The sequence below is a fragment of the Liolophura sinensis genome, chromosome 6, assembly GCF_032854445.1.
Source record: "Liolophura sinensis isolate JHLJ2023 chromosome 6, CUHK_Ljap_v2, whole genome shotgun sequence".
NCBI lineage: Eukaryota > Metazoa > Mollusca > Polyplacophora > Chitonida > Chitonidae > Liolophura > Liolophura sinensis.
Window position 1 is genome coordinate 69,845,082 of NC_088300.1, and position 12,828 is coordinate 69,857,909.

Sequence of the window (12,828 nt, forward strand, 5' to 3'; positions counted from 1 at the left end):
AATAGGTCGCTAAGGTAAACACAACGTACACATATGTATTGTGGAAGAAGTGTACCATGCAAGTGGTGAAAATTATGTCTGACAAGGTTTCTTTCATCGAAAAATGGTGTGTGCAGCCAACATCTCTCCAACTCGCTTCTTGCTGACAAACTAAATTGTCTCCCACCGTTTTGGTGTATGTATATGTATATGGTAGACTTCCCACTGGAAAGAAGTGACAGTGACAAACTATGTTGAGTGAAATGCAAATTTCAACGCATTCTACTTAAACAAATGACGCGTGTAGCTGTACGATTAGGGGAAAATAGACTTACCGAGGTAAAAAATATTTAATTTGTACACCGTGAACAATGTTATCTTTCTGACAGCGGCGTCTTGTACTGACAATGAGTGCCTTATACAAAGCCTTTTACATTTCCAGGCCCATATACAGCCTAGTTCATTCTGCCGTCTTTAAAGAAGCTGACTATGATTCCTTCTCACCTCCGGCGGCCTTTTGTTTACGTGGTATCTTCCACACGACCTACAGATAACAACACCAGCGGCATGGAGTGAAGCTGAGAGCTGAGTAAAGAACATCACGACTAATCCTATATTGCTTAACTGGATTATCGGAAAGTGAATAGAGCTCATAGATTAACTCATATTTCTGCAGACTGTCTCTTTCAAACAATCTGGAGATGACATGAATTTCTGTTGGCCGTTGAAATACAACTCCAGCTAGGTTTAACGACGGGGGAACTTTTCCCCAGCGAGATATATATACCAGAATTTAGTCCACTCAACCTAAGTCCCAGTATTTACTGAAACCAACAGTTCAACAAACATATCTATCATGGCATCTTTACTTGCTAAGAAACTTTTTGATGACGACTCCTTCAATTTCCGCAGCCCACTTAAGCAATGTGATGATGCAGAGGAAGACAATAGCTTTTCCCCAATGATGGATTATTTTTCAACCAAGGGAAGCTCGTCCTTTGTGGCAGAAGACGAAGATTCCAGAGATAGTGGGATAGGCCTCGACGACAGTTTTAGCAACGATGACTGTCCGCTTTCCCTTCCTAGCAGACCTTTTGTACAGCTAAATAAGGTAACAATCACCTATTTTCTTCACCTCATTTCCCAGTTACTTTACTACCTTATTCATTTTTAGTAGTCAGTTCCAGCATTTTCTGTAAAATCATTTTGGATAACAGTATTCATTGCATGATTTTCCAGTACACTGTAGCAATAAATCATAACATTTTTTACGCCGCAGGTGTGCGAAGAAGGGAAAATCCACAGCCAAAACATTCGAAAGCGAAGCCGTTCTCAAAGCGACCAGGATGATTCACCTGTGCAGAAGAGAAAGAGACCCGACGCCATTCCCGAGCCAAGCAAATGTCCACTCAGGCTGTCCAATCTCCATTCGGAACATGAAATTAAAACTGCCCTAGACAGAGGTAATTATCAAATCTCAGCTGAATTTTACTCATATATTTATAATAAACATTACAACCGCCAGTAAGCCTAAATGAAATCTGTCTAGTATATTTGTAAACGTATGCACGTTCATTTCTCCTCGGCAGTGTCGGAAAATCCAGACCTGATCAGTGACGGCAGCGTGGCCTACTGTCTGCCAACTGTTCCAGGCAAGCATCAAGATCTCAAGTCCATCACGCCGGAAACTTTGGCGCGGCTTCAAAAGCACGAGTTTGATGACATAGTAGACGAATTCCTCATTGTGGACTGCAGATATCCCTATGAGTTTCAAGGCGGCCACATCAAAGGAGCTGTCAACTATTACACCAAGGACAGTATTGTGGAAAACCTTATTTCCAAACCAGTCATTACCAGGAGTAGTGCAACGAAAAGAAGCATTCTAATATTTCACTGTGAATTTTCATCCCAAAGAGGTCCAAAAATGTCTCGATTTTTAAGGAGCCAAGACAGACAGATGAACAAGGATCGATATCCGCAGCTGTGTTATCCTGAGATTTACTTACTTCACGGCGGATACAAAAACTTCTTTGAGAAAGAAAAGGTAGGCGCATAAGCATTTTGTTGATATAGGCTTTTGGTAACCAGCAAGACTATATGCAAAAGTAATCACCAGAAACTTTGAGTGCGTGTACTTGGTATTATGCACAGGCACAATTCAGTGATGTTGTTTATTTTTTTCTTTCTAGGAGCTCTGCACGCCACAGACCTATCTGCCGATGCACCATGAAGATTTCAAGAAGGACATGCGAACATTTCGTTGCCAGTCTAAGAGCTGGGCTGGGGAAAAGAAGAGTCGTTCTGCGTTGAGATTATTCCTTTAGGCGTGAAAGTCAGCCATTTCTTATGTTTAAAGGTGGATGTTGACCTCATTCAGTTTAAAAATACATCTGTTTTGTTTTTTACCTGGAATTTCTACTGATTTGTGTACATATGATCTTTTTGAAATCCTCTCATCTTTGTTTTCTTTCTTTACATATTATCCCAGTGCTGTCGTTTGTGTACGAATCAAATATATGTGCGCCAATAAATGATCCACGTTGAATATTATCTCAGTTTTCTTCCTAGTTTCTGCCATGATGTGGCGTGCCCTATGTGCAAGATAACATGACTGTTACATCGTAAACATAAACCTTGAAAAGTTGCGCATGAAACGTAACATTACACAAAGGAAACATTCGAAACTGATATCTAGTGCTGTTGACTTAAACCCTTATTGGACAAACAGGACTGCCATGCCCGGAGCCCAACCCCAAGCTTACTTTAAGTGGCAGTTGTACATAGTGCTTGAAAGGTACGAGTAACGCTTGACACTCATAATGAAAATTATTGCTTGATGAAACAACATGAGATTCTCACGCAGTCGAGTACCAATGATTATGCACAGTATGTGGTACAGTTTCCACACCATTTCGCCTCGCACAACAGGTAGCAGGTTCGCTTCCGTTTTGAACAAAATTTAGCGCTTGATCTGTGTCCACATCTGAATTTAGAAGGATGGAGAGAAAATCCTGCGATTTAAAGTACACCGAGAATTTGTATATGCTGACGTTTCCGAGAACCTATCAAAAGCCATGTGTGGAGTAGTTCCCTTTCTCAAACGTTGGTCTCCCTTAATATGGAAGACGAGTTTAAGCAGAATGTTGACACTCAAGCTGAAATATTTGAAACAAGTGTAAAATTCAAATGCATCCATGCATGTGGTAAGGCAATTACGGATATGAACTGATCTCCTTTGTAAACGACATATTCCCAATATGCTGTATCCTGTGCCAACAATTTACTTCTTGTAGAAAAGCAACAATGTGCACGCGAGATATAATACAAACGTACTATGTGCACTGTCACCATACACGAAACCTAATGAAAAGTGTAAATAGGTCGCTAAGGTAAACACAACGTACACATATGTATTGTGGAAGAAGTGTACCATGCAAGTGGTGAAAATTATGTCTGACAAGGTTTCTTTCATCGAAAAATGGTGTGTGCAGCCAACATCTCTCCAACTCGCTTCTTGCTGACAAACTAAATTGTCTCCCACCGTTTTGGTGTATGTATATGTATATGGTAGACTTCCCACTGGAAAGAAGTGACAGTGACAAACTATGTTGAGTGAAATGCAAATTTCAACGCATTCTACTTAAACAAATGACGCGTGTAGCTGTACGATTAGGGGAAAATAGACTTACCGAGGTAAAAAATATTTAATTTGTACACCGTGAACAATGTTATCTTTCTGACAGCGGCGTCTTGTACTGACAATGAGTGCCTTATACAAAGCCTTTTACATTTCCAGGCCCATATACAGCCTAGTTCATTCTGCCGTCTTTAAAGAAGCTGACTATGATTCCTTCTCACCTGCGGCGGCCTTTTGTTTACGTGGTATCTTCCACACGACCTACAGATAACAACACCAGCGGCATGGAGTGAAGCTGAGAGCTGAGTAAAGAACATCACGACTAATCCTATATTGCTTAACTGGATTATCGGAAAGTGAATAGAGCTCATAGATTAACTCATATTTCTGCAGACTGTCTCTTTCAAACAATCTGGAGATGACATGAATTTCTGTTGGCCGTTGAAATACAACTCCAGCTAGGTTTAACGACGGGGGAACTTTTCCCCAGCGAGATATATATACCAGAATTTAGTCCACTCAACCTAAGTCCCAGTATTTACTGAAACCAACAGTTCAACAAACATATCTATCATGGCATCTTTACTTGCTAAGAAACTTTTTGATGACGACTCCTTCAATTTCCGCAGCCCACTTAAGCAATGTGATGATGCAGAGGAAGACAATAGCTTTTCCCCAATGATGGATTATTTTTCAACCAAGGGAAGCTCGTCCTTTGTGGCAGAAGACGAAGATTCCAGAGATAGTGGGATAGGCCTCGACGACAGTTTTAGCAACGATGACTGTCCGCTTTCCCTTCCTAGCAGACCTTTTGTACAGCTAAATAAGGTAACAATCACCTATTTTCTTCACCTCATTTCCCAGTTACTTTACTACCTTATTCATTTTTAGTAGTCAGTTCCAGCATTTTCTGTAAAATCATTTTGGATAACAGTATTCATTGCATGATTTTCCAGTACACTGTAGCAATAAATCATAACATTTTTTACGCCGCAGGTGTGCGAAGAAGTGAAAATCCACAGCCAAAACATTCGAAAGCGAAGCCGTTCTCAAAGCGACCAGGATGATTCACCTGTGCAGAAGAGAAAGAGACCCGACGCCATTCCCGAGCCAAGCAAATGTCCACTCAGGCTGTCCAATCTCCATTCGGAACATGAAATTAAAACTGCCCTAGACAGAGGTAATTATCAAATCTCAGCTGAATTTTACTCATATATTTATAATAAACATTACAACCGCCAGTAAGCCTAAATGAAATCTGTCTAGTATATTTGTAAACGTATGCACGTTCATTTCTCCTCGGCAGTGTCGGAAAATCCAGACCTGATCAGTGACGGCAGCGTGGCCTACTGTCTGCCAACTGTTCCAGGCAAGCATCAAGATCTCAAGTCCATCACGCCGGAAACTTTGGCGCGGCTTCAAAAGCACGAGTTTGATGACATAGTAGACGAATTCCTCATTGTGGACTGCAGATATCCCTATGAGTTTCAAGGCGGCCACATCAAAGGAGCTGTCAACTATTACACCAAGGACAGTATTGTGGAAAACCTTATTTCCAAACCAGTCATTACCAGGAGTAGTGCAACGAAAAGAAGCATTCTAATATTTCACTGTGAATTTTCATCCCAAAGAGGTCCAAAAATGTCTCGATTTTTAAGGAGCCAAGACAGACAGATGAACAAGGATCGATATCCGCAGCTGTGTTATCCTGAGATTTACTTACTTCACGGCGGATACAAAAACTTCTTTGAGAAAGAAAAGGTAGGCGCATAAGCATTTTGTTGATATAGGCTTTTGGTAACCAGCAAGACTATATGCAAAAGTAATCACCAGAAACTTTGAGTGCGTGTACTTGGTATTATGCACAGGCACAATTCAGTGATGTTGTTTATTTTTTTCTTTCTAGGAGCTCTGCACGCCACAGACCTATCTGCCGATGCACCATGAAGATTTCAAGAAGGACATGCGAACATTTCGTTGCCAGTCTAAGAGCTGGGCTGGGGAAAAGAAGAGTCGTTCTGCGTTGAGATTATTCCTTTAGGCGTGAAAGTCAGCCATTTCTTATGTTTAAAGGTGGATGTTGACCTCATTCAGTTTAAAAATACATCTGTTTTGTTTTTTACCTGGAATTTCTACTGATTTGTGTACATATGATCTTTTTGAAATCCTCTCATCTTTGTTTTCTTTCTTTACATATTATCCCAGTGCTGTCGTTTGTGTACGAATCAAATATATGTGCGCCAATAAATGATCCACGTTGAATATTATCTCAGTTTTCTTCCTAGTTTCTGCCATGATGTGGCGTGCCCTATGTGCATGATAACATGACTGTTACATCGTAAACATAAACCTTGAAAAGTTGCGCATGAAACGTAACATTACACAAAGGAAACATTCGAAACTGATATCTAGTGCTGTTGACTTAAACCCTTATTGTACAAACAGGACTGCCATGCCCGGAGCCCAACCCCAAGCTTACTTTAAGTGGCAGTTGTACATAGTGCTTGAAAGGTACGAGTAACGCTTGACACTCATAATGAAAATTATTGCTTGATGAAACAACATGAGATTCTCACGCAGTCGAGTACCAATGATTATGCACAGCATGTGGTACAGTTTCCACACCATTTCGCCTCGCACAACAGGTAGCAGGTTCGCTTCCGTTTTGAACAAAATTTAGCGCTTGATCTGTGTCCACATCTGAATTTAGAAGGATGGAGAGAAAATCCTGCGATTTAAAGTACACCGAGAATTTGTATATGCTGACGTTTCCGAGAACCTATCAAAAGCCATGTGTGGAGTAGTTCCCTTTCTCAAACGTTGGTCTCCCTTAATATGGAAGACGAGTTTAAGCAGAATGTTGACACTCAAGCTGAAATATTTGAAACAAGTGTAAAATTCAAATGCATCCATGCATGTGATAAGGCAATTACGGATATGAACTGATCTCCTTTGTAAACGACATATTCCCAATATGCTGTATCCTGTGCCAACAATTTACTTCTTGTAGAAAAGCAACAATGTGCACGCGAGATATAATACAAACGTACTATGTGCACTGTCACCATACACGAAACCTAATGAAAAGTGTAAATAGGTCGCTAAGGTAAACACAACGTACACATATGTATTGTGGAAGAAGTGTACCATGCAAGTGGTGAAAATTATGTCTGACAAGGTTTCTTTCATCGAAAAATGGTGTGTGCAGCCAACATCTCTCCAACTCGCTTCTTGCTGACAAACTAAATTGTCTCCCACCGTTTTGGTGTATGTATATGTATATGGTAGACTTCCCACTGGAAAGAAGTGACAGTGACAAACTATGTTGAGTGAAATGCAAATTTCAACGCATTCTACTTAAACAAATGACGCGTGTAGCTGTACGATTAGGGGAAAATAGACTTACCGAGGTAAAAAATATTTAATTTGTACACCGTGAACAATGTTATCTTTCTGACAGCGGCCTCTTGTACTGACAATGAGTGCCTTATACAAAGCCCTTTACATTTCCATGCCCATATACAGCCTAGTTCATTCTGCCGTCTTTAAAGAAGCTGACTATGATTCCTTCTCACCTCCGGCGGCCTTTTGTTTACGTGGTATCTTCCACACGACCTACAGATAACAACACCAGCGGCATGGAGTGAAGCTGAGAGCTGAGTAAAGAACATCACGACTAATCCTATATTGCTTAACTGGATTATCGGAAAGTGAATAGAGCTCATAGATTAACTCATATTTCTGCAGACTGTCTCTTTCAAACAATCTGGAGATGACATGAATTTCTGTTGGCCGTTGAAATACAACTCCAGCTAGGTTTAACGACGGGGGAACTTTTCCCCAGCGAGATATATATACCAGAATTTAGTCCACTCAACCTAAGTCCCAGTATTTACTGAAGCCAACAGTTCAACAAACATATCTATCATGGCATCTTTACTTGCTAAGAAACTTTTTGATGACGACTCCTTCAATTTCCGCAGCCCACTTAAGCAATATGATGATGCAGAGGAAGACAATAGCTTTTCCCCAATGATGGATTATTTTTCAACCAAGGGAAGCTCGTCCTTTGTGGCAGAAGACGAAGATTCCAGAGATAGTGGGATAGGCCTCGACGACAGTTTTAGCAACGATGACTGTCCGCTTTCCCTTCCTAGCAGACCTTTTGTACAGCTAAATAAGGTAACAATCACCTATTTTCTTCACCTCATTTCCCAGTTACTTTACTACCTTATTCATTTTTAGTAGTCAGTTCCAGCATTTTCTGTAAAATCATTTTGGATAACAGTATTCATTGCATGATTTTCCAGTACACTGTAGCAATAAATCATAACATTTTTTACGCCGCAGGTGTGCGAAGAAGTGAAAATCCACAGCCAAAACATTCGAAAGCGAAGCCGTTCTCAAAGCGACCAGGATGATTCACCTGTGCAGAAGAGAAAGAGACACGACGCCATTCCCGAGCCAAGCAAATGTCCACTCAGGCTGTCCAATCTCCATTCGGAACATGAAATTAAAACTGCCCTAGACAGAGGTAATTATCAAATCTCAGCTGAATTTTACTCATATATTTATAATAAACATTACAACCGCCAGTAAGCCTAAATGAAATCTGTCTAGTATATTTGTAAACGTATGCACGTTCATTTCTCCTCGGCAGTGTCGGAAAATCCAGACCTGATCAGTGACGGCAGCGTGGCCTACTGTCTGCCAACTGTTCCAGGCAAGCATCAAGATCTCAAGTCCATCACGCCGGAAACTTTGGCGCGGCTTCAAAAGCACGAGTTTGATGACATAGTAGACGAATTCCTCATTGTGGACTGCAGATATCCCTATGAGTTTCAAGGCGGCCACATCAAAGGAGCTGTCAACTATTACACCAAGGACAGTATTGTGGAAAACCTTATTTCCAAACCAGTCATTACCAGGAGTAGTGCAACGAAAAGAAGCATTCTAATATTTCACTGTGAATTTTCATCCCAAAGAGGTCCAAAAATGTCTCGATTTTTAAGGAGCCAAGACAGACAGATGAACAAGGATCGATATCCGCAGCTGTGTTATCCTGAGATTTACTTACTTCACGGCGGATACAAAAACTTCTTTGAGAAAGAAAAGGTAGGCGCATAAGCATTTTGTTGATATAGGCTTTTGGTAACCAGCAAGACTATATGCAAAAGTAATCACCAGAAACTTTGAGTGCGTGTACTTGGTATTATGCACAGGCACAATTCAGTGATGTTGTTTATTTTTTTCTTTCTAGGAGCTCTGCACGCCACAGACCTATCTGCCGATGCACCATGAAGATTTCAAGAAGGACATGCGAACATTTCGTTGCCAGTCTAAGAGCTGGGCTGGGGAAAAGAAGAGTCGTTCTGCGTTGAGATTATTCCTTTAGGCGTGAAAGTCAGCCATTTCTTATGTTTAAAGGTGGATGTTGACCTCATTCAGTTTAAAAATACATCTGTTTTGTTTTTTACCTGGAATTTCTACTGATTTGTGTACATATGATCTTTTTGAAATCCTCTCATCTTTGTTTTCTTTCTTTACATATTATCCCAGTGCTGTCGTTTGTGTACGAATCAAATATATGTGCGCCAATAAATGATCCACGTTGAATATTATCTCAGTTTTCTTCCTAGTTTCTGCCATGATGTGGCGTGCCCTATGTGCAAGATAACATGACTGTTAAACCCTTATTGGACAAACAGGACTGCCATGCCCGGAGCCCAACCCCAAGCTTACTTTAAGTGGCAGTTGTACATAGTGCTTGAAAGGTACGAGTAACGCTTGACACTCATAATGAAAATTATTGCTTGATGAAACAACATGAGATTCTCACGCAGTCGAGTACCAATGATTATGCACAGTATGTGGTACAGTTTCCACACCATTTCGCCTCGCACAACAGGTAGCAGGTTCGCTTCCGTTTTGAACAAAATTTAGCGCTTGATCTGTGTCCACATCTGAATTTAGAAGGATGGAGAGAAAATCCTGCGATTTAAAGTACACCGAGAATTTGTATATGCTGACGTTTCCGAGAACCTATCAAAAGCCATGTGTGGAGTAGTTCCCTTTCTCAAACGTTGGTCTCCCTTAATATGGAAGACGAGTTTAAGCAGAATGTTGACACTCAAGCTGAAATATTTGAAACAAGTGTAAAATTCAAATGCATCCATGCATGTGGTAAGGCAATTACGGATATGAACTGATCTCCTTTGTAAACGACATATTCCCAATATGCTGTATCCTGTGCCAACAATTTACTTCTTGTAGAAAAGCAACAATGTGCACGCGAGATATAATACAAACGTACTATGTGCACTGTCACCATACACGAAATCTAATGAAAAGTGTAAATAGGTCGCTAAGGTAAACACAACGTACACATATGTATTGTGGAAGAAGTGTACCATGCAAGTGGTGAAAATTATGTCTGACAAGGTTTCTTTCATCGAAAAATGGTGTGTGCAGCCAACATCTCTCCAACTCGCTTCTTGCTGACAAACTAAATTGTCTCCCACCGTTTTGGTGTATGTATATGTATATGGTAGACTTCCCACTGGAAAGAAGTGACAGTGACAAACTATGTTGAGTAAAATGCAAATTTCAACGCATTCTACTTAAACAAATGACGCGTGTAGCTGTACGATTAGGGGAAAATAGACTTACCGAGGTAAAAAATATTTAATTTGTACACCGTGAACATTGTTATCTTTCTGACGGCGGCGTCTTGTACTGACAATGAGTGCCTTATACAAAGCCCTTTACATTTCCAGGCCCATATACAGCCTAGTTCATTCTGCCGTCTTTAAAGAAGCTGACTATGATTCCTTCTCACCTCCGGCGGCCTTTTGTTTACGTGGTATCTTCCACACGACCTACAGATAACAACACCAGCGGCATGGAGTGAAGCTGAGAGCTGAGTAAAGAACATCACGACTAATCCTATATTGCTTAACTGGATTATCGGAAAGTGAATAGAGCTCATAGATTAACTCATATTTCTGCAGACTGTCTCTTTCAAACAATCTGGAGATGACATGAATTTCTGTTGGCCGTTGAAATACAACTCCAGCTAGGTTTAACGACGGGGGAACTTTTCCCCAGCGAGATATATATACCAGAATTTAGTCCACTCAACCTAAGTCCCAGTATTTACTGAAACCAACAGTTCAACAAACATATCTATCATGGCATCTTTACTTGCTAAGAAACTTTTTGATGACGACTCCTTCAATTTCCGCAGCCCACTTAAGCAATGTGATGATGCAGAGGAAGACAATAGCTTTTCCCCAATGATGGATTATTTTTCAACTAAGGGAAGCTCGTCCTTTCTGGCAGAAGACGAAGATTCCAGAGATAGTGGGATAGGCCTCGACGACAGTTTTAGCAACGATGACTGTCCGCTTTCCCTTCTTAGCAGACCTTTTGTACAGCTAAATAAGGTAACAATCACCTATTTTCTTCACCTCATTTCCCAGTTACTTTACTACCTTGTTCATTTATAGTAGTCAGTTTCAGCATTTTCTGTAAAATCATTTTGGATAACAGTATTCATTGCATGATTTTCCAGTACACTGTAGCAATAAATCATAACATTTTTTACGCCGCAGGTGTGCGAAGAAGTGAAAATCCACAGCCAAAACAGTCGAAAGCGAAGCCGTTCTCAAAGCGACCAGGATGATTCACCTGTGCAGAAGAGAAAGAGACCCGACGCCATTCCCGAGCCAAGCAAATGTCCACTCAGGCTGTCCAATCTCCATTCGGAACATGAAATTAAAACTGCCCTAGACAGAGGTAATTATCAAATCTCAGCTGAATTTTACTCATATATTTATAATAAACATTACAACCGCCAGTAAGCCTAAATGAAATCTGTCTAGTATATTTGTAAACGTATGCACGTTCATTTCTCCTCGGCAGTGTCGGAAAATCCAGACCTGATCAGTGACGGCAGCGTGGCCTACTGTCTGCCAACTGTTCCAGGCAAGCATCAAGATCTCAAGTCCATCACGCCGGAAACTTTGGCGCGACTTCAAAAGCACGAGTTTGATGACATAGTAGACGAATTCCTCATTGTGGACTGCAGATATCCCTATGAGTTTCAAGGCGGCCACATCAAAGGAGCTGTCAACTATTACACCAAGGACAGTATTGTGGAAAACCTTATTTCCAAACCAGTCATTACCAGGAGTAGTGCAACGAAAAGAAGCATTCTAATATTTTACTGTGAATTTTCATCCCAAAGAGGTCCAAAAATGTCTCGATTTTTAAGGAGCCAAGACAGACAGATGAACAAGGATCGATATCCGCAGCTGTGTTATCCTGAGATTTACTTACTTCACGGCGGATACAAAAACTTCTTTGAGAAAGAAAAGGTAGGCGCATAAGCATTTTGTTGATATAGGCTTTTGGTAACCAGCAAGACTATATGCAAAAGTAATCACCAGAAACTTTGAGTGCGTGTACTTGGTATTATGCACAGGCACAATTCGGTGATGTTGTTTATTTTTTTCTTTCTAGGAGCTCTGCACGCCACAGACCTATCTGCCGATGCACCATGAAGATTTCAAGAAGGACATGCGAACATTTCGTTGCCAGTCTAAGAGCTGGGCTGGGGAAAAGAAGAGTCGTTCTGCGTTGAGATTATTCCTTTAGGCGTGAAAGTCAGCCATTTCTTATGTTTAAAGGTGGATGTTGACCTCATTCAGTTTAAAAATACATCTGTTTTGTTTTTTACCTGGAATTTCTACTGATTTGTGTACATATGATCTTTTTGAAATCCTCTCATCTTTGTTTTCTTTCTTTACATATTATCCCAGTGCTGTCGTTTGTGTACGAATCAAATATATGTGCGCCAATAAATGATCCACGTTGAATATTATCTCAGTTTTCTTCCTAGTTTCTGCCATGATGTGGCGTGCCCTATGTGCAAGATAACATGACTGTTACATCGTAAACATAAACCTTGAAAAGTTGCGCATGAAACGTAACATTACACAAAGGAAACATTCGAAACTGATATCTAGTGCTGTTGACTTAAACCCTTATTGGACAAACAGGACTGCCATGCCCGGAGCCCAACCCCAAGCTTACTTTAAGTGGCAGTTGTACATAGTGCTTGAAAGGTACGAGTAACGCTTGACACTCATAATGAAAATTATTGCTTGATGAAACAACATGAGATTCTCACGCAGTCGAGTACCAATGAT

At 40.7% G+C, this 12,828-nt stretch overlaps 4 protein-coding genes across 4 annotated transcripts; all 4 read left to right on the top strand.

Moving 5' to 3' along the window:
- The first annotated feature begins 835 nt into the window (after nucleotides 1–835).
- On the top strand, nucleotides 836–2,303 carry LOC135467499 (M-phase inducer phosphatase 1-like). The gene is made up of 4 exons (XM_064745271.1): nucleotides 836–1,090; nucleotides 1,259–1,442; nucleotides 1,569–2,023; nucleotides 2,169–2,303. The coding sequence occupies exons 1-4, from the start codon at nucleotides 836–838 to the stop codon at nucleotides 2,301–2,303; spliced, it is 1,029 nt and encodes a 342-aa protein (XP_064601341.1).
- Nucleotides 2,304–4,189: 1,886 nt separating this feature from the next.
- LOC135467500 (M-phase inducer phosphatase 1-like) lies at nucleotides 4,190–5,657 on the top strand. Its single transcript, XM_064745273.1, has 4 exons — nucleotides 4,190–4,444; nucleotides 4,613–4,796; nucleotides 4,923–5,377; nucleotides 5,523–5,657. The coding sequence occupies exons 1-4, from the start codon at nucleotides 4,190–4,192 to the stop codon at nucleotides 5,655–5,657; spliced, it is 1,029 nt and encodes a 342-aa protein (XP_064601343.1).
- Nucleotides 5,658–7,543: 1,886 nt separating this feature from the next.
- LOC135467501 (M-phase inducer phosphatase 1-like) lies at nucleotides 7,544–9,011 on the top strand. The gene is made up of 4 exons (XM_064745274.1): nucleotides 7,544–7,798; nucleotides 7,967–8,150; nucleotides 8,277–8,731; nucleotides 8,877–9,011. Exons 1-4 carry the CDS (start codon nucleotides 7,544–7,546, stop codon nucleotides 9,009–9,011), a joined length of 1,029 nt encoding a protein of 342 aa, XP_064601344.1.
- Nucleotides 9,012–10,806: 1,795 nt separating this feature from the next.
- Nucleotides 10,807–12,274, top strand: LOC135467502 (M-phase inducer phosphatase 1-like). The gene is made up of 4 exons (XM_064745275.1): nucleotides 10,807–11,061; nucleotides 11,230–11,413; nucleotides 11,540–11,994; nucleotides 12,140–12,274. Exons 1-4 carry the CDS (start codon nucleotides 10,807–10,809, stop codon nucleotides 12,272–12,274), a joined length of 1,029 nt encoding a protein of 342 aa, XP_064601345.1.
- Nucleotides 12,275–12,828: the final 554 nt, after the last annotated feature.